The sequence below is a fragment of the Lolium perenne genome, chromosome 1, assembly GCF_019359855.2.
Source record: "Lolium perenne isolate Kyuss_39 chromosome 1, Kyuss_2.0, whole genome shotgun sequence".
NCBI lineage: Eukaryota > Viridiplantae > Streptophyta > Magnoliopsida > Poales > Poaceae > Lolium > Lolium perenne.
The window spans coordinates 172,636,930-172,658,494 of record NC_067244.2 but is presented as its reverse complement, the minus strand read 5'-3'; the positions used below and the strand labels follow the sequence as shown (position 1 = coordinate 172,658,494).

The window sequence follows — 21,565 nt, the reverse complement described above, 5'->3', positions numbered from 1 at the left end:
GGCTATTGCCAGTGATCATCAGTCTAAGTACTGCTTATCTTGAGCTTGTAGATGTTGTTGCTTCACTAATTCCCTCTTCCCCTTATATGCTATTATGAACAAATGCTATTCTTAACTTGTTTCCTAATAACAACCTGCTGCTCTGTAGAGTAGTTTGGTCTTCTGGATTCTGAATAACCTGCTTCTTGTGGATAGTCTGCTCCTCCTCGCTGCTTGTATATTTCCAAAGATCTCACAGTATATTGTTGTGGCTGGTTTGGCTATTCTTGTTATTCCTCTAATGGATCTTGTTTTTTTTTTACTGGTGGATGATGGATAGATGACTGCTAAGGATGTGCTGATCTACTCTTGATAACTTTCTGTTCTAAGGCTGGTTCTTGTAGTACTGGATAGTGTTCTTGTGTATGAGCTGAGCTGCTAATTCTTGTACTCCGTACATGCTTAAGGATAGGTTGGTACAGATTTGGTTGTTGTGAGAGACAAATGCTTCGGTTGGTTGTTGTAGCCTTGATTTTATACTACTGGTCAGCTGGTGGTGACAACACTTAGGTTGCATGTAGTGAGTAAGCTGCCTGCGTAGTCTCTTTGAAGTGCAAGTGGTCAAACTGGTTTGCTTTGCTTCCAAGTGCAAGCATACGGCTGGGTTTCCTCTTATCCCTAGTAGATATTTATTTTAATGCAACCAAGTGGTACTTGATTGAGTGTGGCTTTACTTTGTTTGTCCTATGCAGGAAAACAAAGATCAATGGAGGATTGAGAAGATTTAGATTTAGGAATTCTTTTATTTCCTAGTAATCTTCTATTACTTTTGTAAAGAGAATATACAATTGTGTAAAGGTTGTACAATTTCAATGGATGTATGATGATTTGTAATATTTAGTTCTTGACCAAATAATCTTATTTTACTTACACTTATTTGATTTATAATTTCTGAAATTATTAATAATTGCTTTGTATTATTAAATATGATGGACATGCAACTTATTCTTTTGAGATTAGAATTCCAATTCAAATTCTTTATTCATATTTGAATTTGAATTCAAAGTGTTCCCCCTCAAAACACAAGATTTATACAACGGCCATGTCGAAATTTATCGCACTCACATCGATGATCTAAATCAATTCCATCGACGTAATAGAAACCTCGATCACTTTGATCGGTTTAAGCAAAAGCACGAAAATTCTCCGGATTTTCTATGCATGAATGCAATGCACACATCAGTTTTCCCCTCTTTTTATAACCCCAAATCCTGGGATGTTAAGTGCCCCAAAGAAGGCAACTCCGCCGTCTTCGGCGGGTGCGATTAGAGATCCACAAAGCAGCGGTGTCTGCGAGGGTGCTTCTCCGAGCCTCGGTGTGTTGGTTTCATCTTATCCCCCTCCGGCGTCTTCGCGGTGGCGGTCGCAGGAGATGTTCGTTGGCGTCTCTGCACAAAGATCTCTAGGTTTCTTTGTATTTTTTCTATTTTTGCGAGGTTTTTTGTGCAAAGTGTCGGAACATCTGTTGTTTCTGTTGTTTTCGTGTCGTTTATGCGTCTTTAATCCGATGATATATGAATAGAGATGTGGTAACTTCTCAAAAAAAAAGCGAACATGCAGGCTAGTTGGTAGTGTCCTCATAGCATCAAATCAACCGGTGTACCAGAGTTCTTGTGCAACGGGTGCACCCGACCTAAAACACATGGTACAAGATTCTAAAAATATTTGAGTACATATATAGATAGGATGCTTCTAACATGTCACAAAATTTCGATTACAAATCCAAATCACATCTTGATAAAATAAATAACAAATCAAACTATTACATTGTTAATGTGATCAATTCACAGTTAAGTTCCAATCAACTACTACTATTCACAGCATGATCTGTCTTTTTTATGGGGCTGTGAGTTCAAATTATAATTAACACTTTGATATGACGGTTGTATACTGTGTCAATGTACATAATTATTTTCAGAATTTTTGAAATCATCATTTCTGAGTTTTGGTCTCGGGTGTAGCAGCCTCTGAAGCCTGGAAAAGATAACGAGGCCTGCTTGCTGACTTGACATGACATGACATGATGGTATCGTCTGGTGCAGAATTTTACAAGTGTACTCTTCGTCGTAGGCATCACATAGGTGGAGAGCTAGGATGCACGTCGGGTGGATCATCTCCGCTTAGATGTGAAGCTCCAGTGGGTGCGTGGTGGTGCCGCTTTCGGCGATGGAGGGAGGCGGGCGATGGGCTAGCGATAGGATGCGCGGCGGCAGGGCGATGACCGGTGACCGGCAATGCGGGCCTGATCTAGGCAGCGCGCTGACTTCATCAAGGCCACGCGGGCCCAACATGGATCACGCGGGCCGCAGCAGCTGCACGCACCTCTTCAGCCCTGGCGGTGATGGTTGTTATGCGACAATGCTGGGCACCGCGTTGCTCATATGTCGCTGATGTGCCTATAATTTCCTCATTCGTTGGAGGTTCTGAACCTCCTTCGTCGTTGCTAGGCAGCGGATGGCGGCATGGGGGCATGTTTGTCCGCATCGAAGAATAAAGGTAGCGGTCCTAGGGTTCCTCTTGCGACAGGATGAAGATCTAATGGATGCTTGTCCTTCTTGATCTAGCCAGAGTGTTGAGTTTCGGAAGGCTCCATCGATGAACTCCATTAGGTGACTCATGCATGGAGATTTGTGGATTGGATAGAATTCGGTTGTATGTTACCATCTTTTTTCCGACCATTTGGTTTGAGGAGAAATCGGCATGAAGCTCTGCTATATGTTGCCATCGTGGGGCACGTTAGAGTGGTATGGAAGCCAAGTTTTGATGACTAGTTTTCATGGTTTGAGGCTTTACATCGATGGTAAACTTGCTTTGTGTTTCAGGCTTCATAGCAGCGGCATGACAGTGGGGGCGTCATCACAGAAGAAGTTTAATATCCTAACTTTCAGGTGAAAATTCATGGGCTAGCCTTAACTGGTTTTGCCTGGCTATGGTTTTGTTGAAGGCATTGTTTTAAGAGCGAGGGCTTTTTCTTTATGGTGAAAATCTAAGATCTATGATCTGACGACGATAGCGCTTCTGCACTATTTTCTTTTGGAGGTGTTCTTTTGGAGAACTTGGACTTCTGTTGTTGTCATGGTGGTGTTTGTAGCGCTGCTCTAAGGACTGAAACACTATAGCGGGACTTTTACTTTCTCATCTTCGTCTTCTTTTTTCGGCTGTGTGCATCTATACTAAAACTAGGGTATAGTGTTGTTGCAGAGACTGGATATAATAGGTATTTTCGCGATATTAATATGTTTTTTTATAGAGAAAACGTACAACCTTGACCTGCCGATCCGTTAGGACAAATTGTTTTTTCCTATCATGAGCAAGGATCGATGATGTGGCCATGAGATCAGTCCAAGCCGCCTTTCACGAAAAAGAAAACAAGCCAAAACTGGCCATGAGCCAAATTATCCCCCAACTACTCACCGCAATAATAATTGATCGCTGACACAATTGTCATGTTTGTAAATGGGCATCCATATATAGAGTTGCTTATATAGCTATGGCCAGAAACAACCACTCCACATAAAGCACTCGACGAGCAGCCGGGACAAGGCCAGAGCTTTGCACTAGAAGTTCACAAGCAACGATGAAGAGCAGCATGCTCCTCGCGATCCTTGTTCTCCAGGCTGTCCTGGTCATGGGAATCCTCTCACACGCCAACGGTGTGTAGCTGATCGATTGGGATCTTCGTTTTTATCATGCATGTGTTACTTAAGAAAGTTTGGTTTCCCCTTTTTCATTCCATCGAGGTGTTAGCACTTATATCTAGAAATAGAGGTAGCACATGCGAATAATTAACTCATGTGAAACCAGTTAGACTGCTCATAGTGGGAGTAACATAGCTAGTAACATCATACATCTCAAGGCATTTTGGTGACATGGCATGCGAATAAATGAAGAAAGAGAGTGAGGTGGTAACTAGCTATGTTACCATAACATCACACACCCCAAGGCAAAATGAGTCTACAACATAATAAATGACACAATGCATGACACCACATATAAGTTACTACCCACTATGAAGGTAGTAACCTAGACTAGTAACATAACATATGTTACTAGTCTAAGTTACTCCCCACTATGAGCAGCCTTAGCAAGAAGGTGCCTTGTTGTTGGTTACTAAAACTGATTTTTATTGCATGCGTGCATGCAGCTGAATTCCCGAAGTGCTGCGACAACTGCAGGTTCTTCTCAGGGGCTGTAGTCTGTGACGACGCAAGCCCGAAGTGTCGCGACGGCTGTGTGAACTGTCGCGTGGTGAAGGCGACCCATCCCCAGACGTTTCGGTGCGCCGATGGACGCGTCGATGATGGCTCGCCATGTCCGCCTTGCAAGAAGCACTGATCTTTCTGATCTAATATCACGGAGTATACCGTCAAAAAAATAAGAGCTCATAGGAGATGAGATGAGCATACACGCGTCGTACATGTGCGTGTCAGCGCGTGCATCCGGCCACAGTTGGATGACAACAACGACACAGCTGTTGTATTAGTCATTCGTAGTGGCGCTTGTTATTCGGCTTTTTTCTCGTGAAAAAGTTGATGTTGCTCCCTAAATAAGCACATGTACCAAGTTATGAGTCTTTGCTCAATCAAAATAAAAATCAGTTCACCTGTCTATCCAGTACTTTCCTTTTGTGCATCTTAGAGTTTGTTTTAACAATTGATCCGTGAAATATTTATTGTGCCGAACAGTACATGGTAAAAATATATGAACCGTCTCCAACAATTACACAGCAGGGTCTAAAAATACTAGCAAATCTTGGAGGACTTCAAACCCTAGAGTAGTGTTTTGGCACATGAAAATATATGTTCTTCTTTTGATTGTTAGTAGGAGCTCTGCTAAATCCATTGATTAGAAAGAAAACTGGTCAGAAGACCCACACTGCTCGGTTTATTAGAGGAAAACCGGGCAAAAACCTGAACAACGGCAAGCCACACCTACACACACCCTCCAAAACCACGGGTCTCTCTTGACCAGAAACCATCTCCAAAACGATGCCCCCAAGAGGGAAAGCGACGCCGAAAACACCACCAGCGTCCAATCTGGAAGTCAGATCTTGGGTTTCCCCTGGAGCATGTCGAGAAAGGCAAGTGAGGCTTGCTACATCGACGCCTCCAACAAGGAAACGACGCCCATAGGCGCCACCTTTGACGACTCCAACCACAGTCGGAGAGCGGCTTTCACCGGCAATCTCACCAGCACAAGCCCGACAAGGAAACGGTCAACCAACATACCAACCTCACTGCCCTTTCCTCCACCCGTCTGACTGAAGGAGATATGCCCTAGAGGCAATAATAAAGTGGTTATTATTTATATCTTTATGTTTATGATAAATGTTTATATATCATGCTATAATTGTATTAACCGAAACATTAATACATGTGTGATATGTAGACAAACAAAGAGTCCCTAGTATGCCTCTTAACTAGCTTGTTGATTAATGGATGATTAGTTTCATAATCATGAACATTGGATGTTATTAATAACAATGTTATATCATTGTATGAATGATGTAATGGACACACCCAATTAAGTGTAGCATAAGATCTCGTCATTAAGTTATTTGCTATAAGCTTTCGATACATAGTTACCTAGTCCTTATGACCATGAGATCATGTAAATCACTTATACCGGAAACGTACTTTGATTACACCAAACGCCACTGCGTAAATGGGTGGTTATAAAGGTGGGATTAAGTATCCGGAAAGTATGAGTTGAAGCATATGGATCAACAGTGGGATTTGTCCATCCCGATGACGGATAGATATACTCTGGGCCCTCTCGGTGGAATGTCGTCTAATGTCTTGCAAGCATATGAATGAGTTCATAAGAGACCACATACCACGGTACGAGTAAAGAGTACTTGTCAGGAGACGAGGTTGAACAAGGTATAGAGTGATACCGATGATCAAACCTCGGACAAGTAAAATATCGCGTGACAAAGGGAATTGGTATCGTATGTGAATGGTTCATTCGATCACTAAAGTCATCGTTGAATATGTGGGAGCCATTATGGATATCCAGATCCCGCTATTGGTTATTGGTCGGAGTGAGTACTCAACCATGTCCGCATAGTTCACGAACCGTAGGGTGACACACTTAAAGTTGGATGTTGAAATGGTAGAACTTGAATATGGAATGGAGTTCGAATATTTGTTCGGAGTCCCGGATGAGATCCCGGATATCACGAGGAGTTAGAAATGGTGGGAGAATAAGATTCATATATAGGATGTCATTTTATGTGATTTAAAATGATTCGGAAGGTTCTATGGAAGGTTCTAGAAGGTTCTAGAAAAGTCCGAAGAAACCACCAAGGAAGGTGGAGTGGGAGGGACTCCACCTCCATGGCAAACCAACCCTAGAGGGGGAGGAGTCCCAAGTGGACTCCCCATGGGGCCGGCCACCCCCACATGGAAGGGGGAATCCCACCCCTGTGGGATTCCCACCTTGGGTAGGTTTCCCTATCACATGGAAGGTTTGGGTTCGGCCTTATTCGGGATTCTTGCTGCAGTCTTTGCTTGTGAGATAGTCTTACAGTCTGCACCCAAATATAGAAATAAACCGGTCCGACATCCCTCCCGTTCCATAATTAGAAAAGTCGTTGTTTCGCACGTTTCTTCTTTCTGCCCGGGTCCCCACTTTGTCTCGGCCACTTGCAACGACGCACATGCAGAAGGACGCCTTATTTTCCGGCTCCGTGAAGAGCAAAAAAAAGCGAGAACTTAACCGTGAAAAAAATACATCATGTGGTTCCAAATTCACACAAATAAAGCACAAAATAATGGATCTGCCATTTGCTTCTTTTCTTCCTCAGTTAAGAATAAGTATTGGCATGTAAAAAGTTGTAGTTTAACTACAAAAAGTTACATCGTAGAAAAGATACTAATGTTTGTGATTCCAATGGAAGATGTAAAAATTTGATAGTGGTGAATGTAGAAAAGAGAAAGAAATTACATCTAAATCTGAGGAACGTACTATTGTTACGTATAAATCTGGGGCAACCTTATTTCAAGATTCTAGATGTAGAATAAGAAAATAATTTCACCGCAGCCATCATTCTAGATGTAAAAACAAAAAGAGAAAATACATCTAGCTCCAAAAATTTACTTAGATATAAAAAAATTCAGAGACATCCAAACGCATATTAGATGTAACAAATATAGTACTGCATCCCAAGCAAATTGATCAAATATATAATTACATCCAGATGCATAAAGTTTCAAACAAAAATTGAAAAAAACACCTACAGGTTTTCATCAATCCGGATGTAAAAAAATCGTAGGAAGTACATCCAGATTGCTATTGTTACATCCAATTACAATATGATACCCAGAATGGAGAAAGAAAAGGTAGGAAAGTACAATCCCTTTACAAAAAAATACATCCAGCATGATAACTCATCATTTTGTATCTCAGAAAATGCATCCCTAAACTCTGATGCTTGTCAAGCAAAAAATTTAGCTGCTAAAATTACAAGCTCCGCCCAAATCAAGCGGATCTGGCGGTACCTGGGCTAAGTCAGGCTGAGGGAAACCGGTGGCCTTGAAGAAGATGACGGTCTCCTAGCCGCTGATCCGGCCGTCGCGGTCCAGATCCGCCGCAAGGAAATCAGGGGCGAGTGCCGCCTCGGTTGCGCGCGCCGGGGCCAGGACTGTGAGTCGCCGGCGGAGGTTAGGCGTGCCTGGCCGGTGATTCACCGGCGAAGTTCGAGCGCGCCGGGGTCGGGCGGGCGGTTCTCCGGCGAAGATCGAGCGCGTCGGGGCCGGGCAGGCGTCGTCGGATGCGCACACGACCACTACCTCCGGTTCCTGGTGTTGGGGAGACGGGAGATGGGGATTTCTGGATCGTAGCTCTTTCTTGTTGACAAACGCGAGAGGAAGACAACATAGCTGGATTTATTTCCTCACAGCCTGGCCACGTGCAGCCTAGGCTTTCTAGATAAGCCACCGTTTCAGATACACTGTTGGATGCAGATCCGACGGACGCGAGCGAGGAGCACCCTGTAACACAACACAGTGCCCCAGCAACAATTAGAATTCGGGCTTATTCGGAGACTTGTAGTCCAACACTTGGGGCTTCCACCTATATAATGAGGGGCCAAGGGGAGGGGGCCGGCCACCCCAAAGACCACAACCTGGCCGCCCCCCTTGAGTGGCCGGCCACCCCCTCCCAAACCCTAGCCGCCCCCCTCTCCTCCATAAGCTCCCGCACGCTTAGCGAAGCTCCGCCGGAGTTCTCCACCGCCACCGACACCACGCCGTCGTGCTGTCGGATTCAAGAGGAGCTAATACTTCCGCTGCCCGCTGGAACGGGAGGTGGACGTCGTCTTCATCAACAACCGAACGTGTGACCGAGTACGGAGGTGCTGCCGTTCGTGGCGCCGGTGATCAAGATCTTCTACGCGCTTTTGCAAGCGGCAAGTGAACGTCTACCGCAGCAACAAGAGCCTCATCTTGTAGGCTTTGGAATCTCTTCAAGGGTGAGACTCGATAATCCCCTCGTTGCTACCGTCTTCTAGATTGCATCTTGGCTTGGATTTCGTGTTCGCGGTAGGAAAATTTTTGTTTTCTATGCAACGTTATCCTACACTGACCGCATCTCCCGGCAAGCCCGACATGATGCCATCCATCCTTCCGCTGCCCCTCACAAGATGGAAGGATGCAACACCCGCAACATTGCCATTCCGCTCCCATTAGAAGGATGAAACATCTGTGGTGCCATTCTTCTCTCTAAAGAAGGATGCAACGCCTGCACCATTTGTCTCCCTTCAAGAGGATGAAACACCAGCAGAGCGCCATTCGTCTCGCAATGGAAGGAAGCAACACTCGCCACGCCGCCATTCCTCTCCCCTCTAGCCACCACCAACTCGCCAAGACGCTCGCAGCAAGGTCTTGCACTGTGACCTCCCTCCCCTATCTGCGCTTCATTGCAAAGGAGGAAGGATGCAACACTCTCACAGAGCAGCGACATTCATCTCACATAGCTCGCAGGTCCGAGTAGATAGATGCATGCAACGCAACACCAAAACCCTCCTTCAAAGACCTGCCTCCATGGCTGCGCTCACATATCCCAGCGGGTCCCGATAGGCAGGTCGCATCGGAGCGCAAGACCACCCGCACGACGACCATCACGTCACCAGGCCAGAGACGCCCAACGCCTGCGCCTGTCCGCCTAGATCGAGACCTCCAGGGCGCGTCCACCGCGAGGCCGCTAGCAGACCACCCCCTGCGCCGCCGGTCGGCACAAGCGGCACGCCCACCCGGAACCACCTCGCCTCACCGCGCCAGGCACCATGCCGCCGCCGTCCCAACCACCGGGTCGCGGCCTCTCCGCGCGTAGTGGGTGCATCGGGGCGCGCTCTCCTCTCCCTCGCGCCTTTGGCAGCAGGGCGCCGACACCGACGCCGGTAATGGCAGTGGCAACAGCCAAGGGGGAAGGACTGTGTAGGTGCTTTGGCCTAGGGTTGGGGCTCTCCGGAGTCGCCCCCGCGCGACAGCGACCCGGGAGAGAAAAATGAGTTTTGTGCAATCTTTATTTTGAAATACATCTTGTCCACATTTTATTCAAAAAATTAAAACAAAAACCCTTTGCACCTGCATCTTCAGGTGTTACACACTCACAAAGTTGTTCATGACAAATCGACTTGTCGTGTGGCATGGTTTTTCATAGACCACAAAAAATATTATTTTTTCGCAGAACTTGACCAGCGCACATATATTGTCGAGATGTACATATAAAAAAAATTGTCGAAATTTTTCGACACTTCAAAATATGATTTTTTAGTGGATGAACCATATGCACCCGGAAACCAAATTCAATTTCCGTCAAACTCTTACTTATTTTAAGACATAATGTTGTACTTTTTTAATCAACGGGAAGTTCCCTCACAATTTTAATCTGCAATGCCAAGTTGCGCGAACAGCGCAGCTAGTAAAGTAATCGACCGACATCGATAAAAGTATCAACACCAATATTTCATGAACAAACAACTAAACGGCCTAATCGTTAGGCACCGAATATATGAATTACCATTGTCGAGTGGCAAGGTCATAGGTACCAGGTGGGCCCATCAAGGCAAATAACGGCCCACCACAAGGGTTCAAACCACAAGCAGGTCCCAAACACAACCATCTTGGAATACAGACCACCGAACGCGGATTCTACGGGATAGTCATATAAGGGTACGTACAATGGTGATATCTTAGCAGTGCCGCCTAGAATAAACGCTGAGTGAAGAAAAGAGAAAGATAAAAATGACTTTACCTTCTCTTAGCTAAGAGATCATCTCTTAGCACAATCTCTCTTACCATAAATTTAGGATATCTCGTTACTAAAGATATAAGACTAAAAAACAACTTATTGTACATCATGTTTTATTGTTATATCTAGATTACTTGGTAGGATTAAGATACGACAGTCTTATCAACCATTGCACATGCCCAAAACCGACTCAGATAGGATTCTTAAAAAATAGTACAACACAAGCAATAACTACTAGCACCGCGACGGTATAAAAACTGGATTTTGTTGCGGAACATATGCATGATTAAAATGCCGATAATCATCAGGTACGCACTGTTCGCAAAGTGCTTCCACAGAAAACCAACATTTTGAGTGTCATCCGTAAAAAAGACAAATTTTGTTGTAAAAAAAAGTTGTGCAGAGACGTTTTGTTTGTCTTTTTCGCACAATTCACAAAAAATTTGGTTTTTCGCAAACCTTGATATGCGTACGTAAAATGTCGATACGAAAGCGAGAAAATTTTTGTTCGATTTTTTTTTACATTTCAAAATGTTTTTCCGGTGGCAAGAGCATATCCCATGTGCTGAATTGAATTTCTGGCTGACTATGACTTATTGTACTTGCTCTGAGCACGGCCTGTCTAAAAATCAGTGTCTTACTTTTAACTAGATATAAATATATCTGGATGCATTTTAGTTAGAGATACATCTATATTAAGATAAAACTCCAGGTACATCTATATTTAGATAAAACTGAGACACCTTAGAGGTACAATTATATCTAGGCAAAAGTAAGACACATATTTTGAGACTGAGAAAGTACTCATATTATAGGAAAAAGCAACCGAACATACTTATCAACATCACTAAGAGCCGAGATTATTTCAGTTACATATTTAACTCATAGCTCAATACTAAAAAATAGCAAATTGAGCTATGACATTATTAATGGGCTCAATTCATGGTCTAGCTCAAAATAACTATTATTCACAACATAATATGCCCTTCTTATTTCTCGAGGTGTGTTTCTCGAGGTGTGATAACACTTCGACATGATTGTATATTGTGGCAATGTACATAATTATCTTCATAATTTTGTAAATCATTATCATTGATATTTGTTGTCAAGTGTATCGGTTGTACCCAAATGCTCGGTGAGAAGATACACTAGGGTAAAGCTTTGCTCCAATCTATTAATTAAGAATAAGTGTTTTAACAAGATAGTCTAGACCAAAATGAAATACAAGGAATTAGTCTCCCATCATTAATTCACCCAAACACTTTGCGCCCGCAGACACCTAAAATGGGATTCCCGCTGAACTTTCTCTAAAATAACAATTTAAGGCACATATTTGTTGTTGAAAACTTGTGTTGGCGCCCATTCCAAATTTCCCATGTGACTAGCGATGTGAGGGGAAGCAATGGTCTTGCCGTTGGGAAAAGAACCATCTATCATCACTTGATTGAGAGACCCGCCCATTGGTTAGGATGGATATCGGGGATGTCGATCCATGATTTGATGCCTTGCCAAATGCGTTTGGTGAACCTACAATTTACCAAAAGATGACAAGCCGATTTCGTTGCTTCCTTGCGAAAGGGACACAGCCCGCAATTAGGCCAACCACCCTTCCTAGTTGGTCCGCTATCCAAACTCTATTTTTTGTGAGGATCCACGCAATTTGTGTTTGCATTAGGGGGTGCCCAAGCTTGCCACACACCGACTTGTACTTGTCTGAGGAGATAGAATCCAGGAATTTCAGTTCCTAAGTGGACTTGGCCGAATATTGCCGATTGGCTGGGAGCTTCCAACATATCTCGCCATCAACATTTTGATCAAGTTCCACATCTTGAAGGTTAAGCCAAAGCTCAACAAATTAAGAGAAATGCGCCAAAAAATTATTTTCTCCCAACACCACTTTTCCAACACGAGTGTTGTCTCTCGTGGATTGGAAAACATTCCAAGATTTCCTCTTTGATATAGCATAGATGAGGGGTGCAATATCTTCAGGCTTTCGGCCACAAAGCCAAGGGGCATTCCAAAAGGTGTCTTCTGCCCATTTTCATCTGTGATATCGGTGGTGGCATAGAAAATGTCCTCGGAACAAGGGTTACCGGAGTCCACCAAATTTTGGTGGAGTCCTTCCACTCGAGCCATGGCAATTGTAGGAAAAGCACCGCAACGAACTTCTATACATGTATCACACCTAGACCGCCAAGATTTTTTTATGGCATATTGTCTCCAAATTAAATTTGTATTTTTAGCGAGTAGTGGTATCATTAGCCAACCCAAAAAAAAATCTCCCTTGATTTTATTAATGAACTTTAATGTTCCCGGGGATCCACAAGTAGCGTCAAGTAGTATGTGTCTTGCGAGGTTATAACCGAATTAACAAGGGCGGTGTGTCCGGTCTTAGTGTCATATTTTCCATTCCATGTAGCAAGATTTTCGAGACATAAGTCTTCTAGATGTTGAAATTCCACTATCTTTTGTTGCCAAACTAAAAGGGGTAGCCCGAGATATTTCAAGGGGAATGAAGTTCTAGTTACCCAAATTCCTTCAAGGATGTCATCAGGCTTATTTCCCCACATCTAATAGGAAGAAACAATGCTCCTTCGAATTTTTTGCAAAGTCCAGAAACTACCCAAATCAATCAAGAATAGTGGGCAAGTTTGAATGTTTTCCTTTATAGGAGCCACACACACTGGCGCGTTAACCGCATAAAGAGATGTCTTAAGATTGATCCCCTCCCACGGAGCTTATGAAGAAGGCCTAGGCGCATTACATACTCACAGATTTTACTAAGAAAATGTATTGTGATCACAAAGAGTAGAGGTGATAGGGGTCGCCTTGGTGAAGCCCACACCCATGCATGGTAGGAAGCCCGACTATGTCATTTAAGAGTACTTGGGAAGATGTCGTGGATAGAAAGATGGTAATCCAATTCCGAAACCAACTAGGGAACCCACAATGTTGAAGGAGCTCAAGAATGAAGTCTCATATAATGTAGTCAGACACTTTACGGATGTCAAGCTTGAATAGGAGCGTCGGAATTTCCCCTCCGCGAAACCTTTTGGCAAGATTTTTGATGTAACGAAAGTTCTTGTGAATGCTTCTTGTCTTGATGAATGCGCTTTGTGTGTCAGAAACAAGGCCATTCATGAGAGGTTCAAGCATATGAACTGGCATCCTCGAGATTATTTTAGCGATCGCTTGGATGAGTCTAATTTTCCTGTAGTCGGATACCTCCTCGGCCACTCCTTTTATTACTTGATAATATCCCAACATTTCTTTAAAAAATACCATCTAAAACGCGTTTGGGGGGGTTGTCACTTGGCATTTGATTTACTGCATTTCAGGCCTCCTCTTCGGTGAAAGGATCTCCAAGCTCTTGCAAATCTGGATCTTCGAAATGGAGTTCGTTACAATTAAAGGCATGGCATTTAGCACCTCCAAGGACAATGATCGAGCTAAACTAGGCATGTATAATCTCTTATTTTTTCGCATGGTTGGTGCTTAAGGCGGTGAATGTTGTTTTTTCCTTCTCTTCGAGTTCACCTTATGTGAAAAGCCTTTGTGTTTGCATCCCCTTCCTTGAGATTTTCTATGGGAGCATTTTTCTTTTTCCTAGCCCATTTTAGAACGTCCAACACAATAACATTCCTTTTTAAACGAGCCCTTATGCCCCTCTCCCTCGCCGAGAACGGTCTATTTTCTTGCGCCATATCAAAGTGAACGATGAAGAGGAGAGACACATGTAGCCTAACTTTGATGTTGGAGAAAAGACACCGATTCCACTTTGTTAAAATCTTTGCCATGTGACAAAGTTTGTGAAAAAAAATGCTTGGCATGGATCGAGGTCAGAAGTGGGCTCGTTCCAAGTCTTGTAGCCGCCTTCCAAGCCGGAGAAAAGCCAAGAGGCCTGCTGACTTGACATGACGGTATCGTCTGGTGGAGAGTTTAAAATATGTACTCATCCCGTAGGCGGCACATACAACCTTGACATACCGATTCGTTGGGATAAATTGTATTTTCCTATCATGAGAAAATAGGCTAGGCGATGTGCTGTCCATGTGAGTCCAAGCCGTCTTTCATGAAAAAGGAAACAAGTCCAAGCTAACCATGACCCAAACAAGAGACAAGTTTTATCCATCCTCCACCTACCCGCGCGCCGCAATACTAATTGATGGATGACACATCAAGTTGTCAGGTTTCAAAATGTACATCTACATATAGAGTTGCTTGTAGCATTGGCAGAAACAACTACAACACATAAAGCACTCGACGAGCAGCCGGGACAAGGCGAGAGGTTTGGACGTGAAATTCAAAAGCAACAATGAAGAACAACACGCTTGTGGTGGTCCTTGTTCTCCAGGCCATCCTGGTCATGGGAATCGTAGCAGTGGTGAACGGTACGATGCGATTTTATCTTTTGCTGAAAAATGTTCTATTCTGCCTAGAATCAGTCTAGTGATTAACTGACGTAATTTGGTTGCAATTAATGCGTGTGTTCATGTGAAGCCGATGGGTATGTTCCGAAGTGCTGCGACAACTGCAATTCCTTCTCGGGGGCTTTGGTCTGTGACGACACCATGGACAAGTGCCATCCAAAGTGCGGGAACTGCGTCGTGGTGCAGGAGCACCCCGTGAAGAAGTACAGGTGCGCTGATGCACAAGCCGCCGGCTTCGTGCCCTGCCCGCCACCCTGCAAGAAACACTGATCGATCTCTCAAGCTCGTAATAATATGAGACGTTCCGTCCTGGAAAAATAAAAGCTCAGATGATATGAGAACAGCCATCGTCGTGCTTGTACATGCACGCGTGACGCGTATGTGATATGTCGTCCATGTTGGACACCAACAAAAACACACCGTTGTTATTGTGGTCGTCCAGTATCTATGTTTTCGGGTAAATGTGTTGGTGTGTCTTTGCACAATCGAATAAAACTATATTCACTGATCCAATATTGTTCTCACGTCTGATATGATATAACATCCCTTGCAGGCATAATTGGTAGGTTTGGTAATTTGTACAACATTCTTTTTCCTTCCTATGCTTCCCCGTCGCGCTAGCTTCGCACCGCCATGGCCATGCATCGCCACTGCTCTGGCTTGGGACGATGCTACCAACGGTAGGTGGCGGAGCTGAGAAGGAATGGGCGGTACTGCAAACGGCTATCATCGGAGCTGCATGCGTCTGACACCAGATCTTCAAGCAAAAACGCTGGCGTATTCTTTGGCGATGGTGATGGTGTTGCCATGTGGTGGCGGTGTGCTACGAGCGATCGAGGTGCTTCCAACAGGAGAAAGGTTATACAGCCAGGGAAGGGTAGATGCTATGCGTACTTAGGGGAGGTGCTTCTAGGGGAGCCTCATTGATGCATGTAGATATAGGGGTTTTTTTTTTTTGCGAAACACAGTACAAACGTAGGCGTTCACATATACACACATACACCACCTTTATGAACGCACGCACACACATCCTACCTCTATGAGCACCTCCGAGAGACTGCGTCCAAGAAGTTTCATTCGACTGATCTTGAGATTGACGAAGTCACAACAGCCGCCTCACTATCGATGGGAACGTCGCCTCCCACTGAAGAATATTTTGTCTTTTAATGAGACACGAAAGTGTCAAACCTGGAGTTTAAACTCTGGTACGCTGGAGGTGCCACTGCCCTCCTAACCACCAACTACAGGTTGGTTCTCAGTAGATCTGAAGCTTGGTCAGCATGCGGTTCCGCTCGTTTGACCGCTGGAGGAGGATACATGTCGCCCTCTTCATGTAGGGGATTGCACGTTTTGATCCCTAGGGAACACTCAACGCTGCCTATTGATACGTAGTTGTATGGGTATCACGTTTAAATCTTGAGATAATGTTACTCTCATCCTGCTAATACACCCTAAGCTCTGGAAACCACAAGCACACTTAGATCTATCATGCGCCAGATTAGATCACTTGAGACAAAATCAGTACTTTAGTAATATTAGCCTTTAGATCTAGATTAAATGCCTCACGATGGATCACTTAATTGAAATGGTATGAACCAATAAGATCGATCCTGCCATGTCTCGAGACTTCATCTGTTAAATTCCTTTTGAATCAACATAAACTTTGCAAATATTATATCCATAACTACAGATATGGCCATCCAAAAATTACAAATGAGATGTCTCGGTCTGAAATCCTATATAAAACTATAAAGAAATACAGCAACAAGCTTTCCTCGATGAAAAATATTTATTTCAGACCCTGATATCCTAGTGGTTTGGCAAAATGAACCATCACCTCTAAATCCCTGTCGTTTGTACCTTCTTTACTACTATATTTAAGTTGGTTGTAGGTCATACAACGTGTTTGCTGAAGGAGATTGAGACTATCTAAACCGTACAATCATGTGCAACATTTTCCCCTCGATATCTAACCATCCATCGCCGGTCTCCGCTCATTTAGCGCTCAAGAGGTCACGATACAGCGGTAGAAACCCTACCCACGTTTCCCCTCCTCGCGTGCTGCCGCCGCCTCTCCTCTTCTCCAATCGTGTTTTCTCTCCCGGTGCTCGCCTGCCCATTCACAATCGCGCCTCCCTATTGCCTCACCGCTATTTGTGGAGACGGCGGCATGGCTGTAGGTGGGGAACGCCATGGATAGGACGGAAACAAGTAAAGGCCACACAGCCGGCCGGAGACGCCATGGATAGGACGGAAAGAAGAGGAGCCTGTTAGGACAATATGCTTGTTGTATTATCAGGGGGCCAAAGGCCACAATATATAGTACATGTACAGATGCACATATGCAGAAATGCCCCTAACATATGGGGAAACTACGGACATATATATATATGTAACATCCCAAAAATTCAAAAACAAAACAAATGAATTTCCCTAGTTCCAAATTTTGGAACCAACAAAAACTTTTATTAAATTAAGTGTGATACATAGTGATCTTGCTTAATTCTTGTGCTATTGCCATGATTGCTTGTTAAAGTATTTTGAAGTGAGCTTAAACCCTAAACCTCACCTCTCTTTTTACCATCCTAGTTAAAATAAAATAAAAAGAAATTAAATAAGAAAAAGGCATATGTGCATATGGCTATATTTATAAATCTTTACCCTAAGCTCTTATACTTTGTTTAGAGGTTGGAAAACCTTCATACACCTTACCTAGTACTTATCAAATCAAATCCAAGTTGAAACCAAAGAAAATAAAAAGAAACTAAAAAGGCCATAGAGGCATATGAGAGTAAAATAGCAAATTTGTGAATTTAAGGATCTTGACCCTAAGACTTGTTGTGAATGGTGGGATCACTCCTATATACCATTTTCAACACTCAACAACACCATTTGGGTCAAGCCAAGTCAAATTAAAACTCAAATGCAACATATGCATAGAGGCATATGTGACACATAGCCATAATACCTAATTCTTGTTCTATGCTTTTAAACCTTGACCAAATGATGTGAAACCATCTCTAAACCTAATCTAATACTAAATTGACCCTAACCCATGCTCAAGTAAAGCAAGGGGAACAATTTACAAGAATAATGAAAATTGACACATCACCTCTTATGTGTTAAGGCCAATTTTGCAAATCTTTGAGCTAGACCTTTTGGAATGGTTTCAAGGGTTTGGAAATGTTACTCAACTAATAAGAATCACTTTGGAGTTAAGAAAAATCAAATCAAAAAGGAGAGAAATCAAATAGGGAGAAAATCCCATTTTCACTCACATACACATAAGGCCAATTTGGCAAATCATCACCAAAGGCCACCATTGCTGGATCTATTGCTTGTAGAATACTTATATATGATAAACAAACACAAATGCATCAAAGAAACCAGAATCAAATCAAAGAAAATCTCAAAACCAACATACATATGATAATGGTCCAAATTGAGTTTTATAAAATGTTCCTCACTTTACCCCTCTGGTTTGGACTTTTCTTAAACCAAACTTGGTCAACCCTTGCCATGTCATCCAAGACCTTGTCAAGGTGAACAACTTTCATGTTGACCACCCATGCTAACTTTGACCAGGTTGACCAGAATAGATTTGACAAGTGGAGACTTTGAAACAAAGTGAAGATGACCCCAATTTTGAAAACTTGCAAATCAACACCAAAATGAACACCACCACCACCATTCTATCACATTAATTATATAAATGAACTCCACCAAAAAGAATTGCAAATTTCCAACATTTTCTTCATGCGGCCATTTCGTCGAGCAGTTGGCAGGCAACAATCTGAATTCAACCTACACTCTAATATCCACTGGTTTTTAGCCTAAACTACTTTTAATTCTTGATGATCATTGCTCCCCTATCCCTCCTACACCAATCCCAGTACTTGCCATTGCTACTAAAAGCCACAAAGTGACCTGATCATCACCATGCCGTGCCATGCCGGCCACACTCACTCACTTTCTCTCTGGCCCCTTTCTCACACGCTCACTTTGTCCTGGAGATGCTCCTGCACTTGCTGATCATGACCATGCACGGTTGGAGCACGAGCAAGCACGCCATTGGCCAGAACACGCATGCCCAGTACCATGCCACGGCATGCCAGTGCACGCGGTGAGCGCGCCCAGACACCGTCCTGGACGCGCCAGAGCGCACGCTGTGTCGTTGCCTCAGTCCTCTCCTGCACGCCTACTTCTGCATCGAGCATCGCCACCATCTCCTCTACCCCGTATACAAGCTCACTAGCCCACGGAGGAACCGTCGCCATCGCCATGATCAAACCCTTGCCGCTCCGGTACTGCAAGGTCGACGACCCCTCCTGCACGCCTCAGACTACCTCTTTCTGCGCCATCACGCTCACTAGCTCCACCATGACTCTAGCAATCCTACGCGCCCCCTACTTTGCCCCTTCGCGCCCTGGAAAGCCCTCGCCGTCGACGATGGCCACGGCACTCCCGCAGCACCCCTCCATCCTATAAAAGGAGAGCTCCCGCGCTCGAATCCTTCACACCAACAAGTTTCTCTCATCCCTCTGATCCTCCTCAACATCTTCCCCTCCTCAATTAGCCTGCATCTCGCCGGAATTTGATCGGAACCCGCCGCCACAGTAGCTCCTCGCCGTCGTCAAATTAGACCACCTCAAACTCCGCCACCGGTACCAGTCGACTTCTCGTCGTCGACAACGTCGTCTAGCCTCCGCGCCGCCCCTCGCCGGAGCTCCGTCACGCCGCCGACCCCCTACCTCGCCGTCGCAGCAGGGTCTTCTCCCCCGTCGACGACGACGACTGTCGACCACCCGATCCACATCTAATCCAACGGCCGAGGTGAGCCCTACCGCTTCGGTGAATTAAAGTCACTGACGCGTGGGACCCCATGTCAGCAGGCCCGCGTCGTTACCGGGCCAGTTTCTCTGTTCAAACCATTTCGGCCCATCCAGTTCCCGCCTAGCCCACTTGGGTTTATTTCAAATAATTAGTTTCATCTAAATTCAAATACTGGTGCCCACTTCAAATTTGAATAACTTTCAAACTACTGCACCAAATTTAGCAAACTACATATCTCTGGAAAGCCCATGAAATTATCTACATTTTTCCACTGGTCTCAACCTCATATCTTGTGTGGATTTTGAATAGCAAAAATAACAAAACAGAGACTTTTCAGTATTCAAATAAATCTTAAAAATCAACCATTTGAATTTTGAAGTGAATCCAATTGCAATAATTCACATTTCACCAACTCTAATTTACTATGTAAAAATATGATATGGGTTCTGTACATGATCATGGGCTAGAAGCAAAATATTGGCTATGTAGTCAATACTAGTCCATTTAAACTATTTCAAATTTTAGGAATTTAAATCTATGAGGTGTAGCACCTCATTTAAATCATTTTATCAAGTGTTGTGAAGTAATGTGATGACCTCTTTTCTTAGGCTCATATTTGCTCACTTGTGGAATTTAAATCATTATAGTATTTAAATCATTTTTCTCAAATGATAAGTGTGAAGTGTTGACCTTGGTCAACATGGGGTCATCCCTGGTTATTTGAGAAGATTAAATCTTAAGAAGAATTCAATGAGAGGAAATTATTTCTCCAAACCAAAGAGAAACCCTAATTCCAATTTTCAATGAGAGGAAATTATTCTCCTAATATTCAATAAGGAAACCCTAGCATAATTTGTGAATAAATGTTTAGTAGTGAGGCTAGATCATTTGTGTGATCCAATAAGGCTAATTAAGACTACTTAAGTGTTGTTTGGTGATTGTATCCTCGTATTCGTTTATAGACGCTAGTACCGGAGACTATCAAGAGGAAGAGGTTTTCTACCAAGAGGAAGAGCAGGAAAACTTTGATCACATCACCAATCAAGGCAAGCTATTACCATTGCAAGCTAGCCTAATGCAAACTATTTTGGTTGCAAGTTTATATTCTTGCAAAGTGCAAAGCTCTACCAGAGCAAGGCACCATTACATTTTGCTTCATGATCCTATCCCAAGTTTTTTACTTTACAAGCTTTACTTGATTTTATTTATCAAAGTTACTTTTTGATTTATGATTCACTTGGTTTAGCTATAGAGTAGTACAAGAGCATCACACTTAGATTAGCAAGCTCCAAGATACTTAGCACCCCTCATAACTAGTTGCTAGTGCTCAATAATAAAAATTGACTATTCTAGTTGGGAACTTGTGAATTGAAATGACTTTGAAAACCTTGGAATGATGAGTCATTCTATTGAGAGATTTTGAAGGTGAATATGACTGGTGAATGACTTGGTGAATTTTACCAAAACTGATGGTTGGGTTCGGATGCGATACCATTCCAATTTTACAAGTACCCCCACAATACCTGAATCTGGGTAAGGCTTAGCTGGAAACTTATGTATTTTAGTATGGGTTCCCTCTGAACAAGCGTCATAGGGGTTATGCCGAGGCTGCCTCCATTGAATGTGAAATGACGTGAAATGAGGTGAATGTACTACCCAAGCCCTGTGCAGTTCCCGGGTTGACGGTTTGTTTTCACCGGCAGGCCAAGCTCATGGGGAGAGGTGCCTATACTAGAGTATGTAAATGAAAGGTTAGGATTGGTAGTTCGCGTACTGCGTACGATAAATCAGGGCCAGTTACCCCTGACGAACTATTGCAATTGTTGTGGCACAAGTGTACAACCTCTGCAGAGTTTAACATATTCGAATAGCCGCGTCCTCGGTCATGGACAGTTGGAAAGGCCATACTGTTCCGTCATCAGAATTTTTCTAAAAATATGAATGGTGACTTGTGATTTGAAGTGAAAAGTGACTTTGACTTTGAATCACAACTGCGTTGTGGGAATGAC

General features: G+C 43.6%; 1 protein-coding gene and 1 long non-coding RNA gene across 2 annotated transcripts; both read left to right on the top strand.

Moving 5' to 3' along the window:
* Positions 1 to 530: 530 nt before the first annotated feature.
* LOC127312860 (uncharacterized) lies at positions 531 to 911 on the top strand. Its single transcript, XR_007858625.1, has 2 exons — positions 531 to 643; positions 732 to 911. It is a non-coding gene; the product is annotated as an uncharacterized lncRNA (long non-coding RNA).
* Positions 912 to 14,608: 13,697 nt separating this feature from the next.
* On the top strand, positions 14,609 to 14,993 carry LOC127304011 (Bowman-Birk type wound-induced proteinase inhibitor WIP1). Its single transcript, XM_051334751.2, has 2 exons — positions 14,609 to 14,684; positions 14,794 to 14,993. Exons 1-2 carry the CDS (start codon positions 14,609 to 14,611, stop codon positions 14,991 to 14,993), a joined length of 276 nt encoding a protein of 91 aa, XP_051190711.1.
* The last annotated feature ends 6,572 nt before the right edge of the window (positions 14,994 to 21,565 follow it).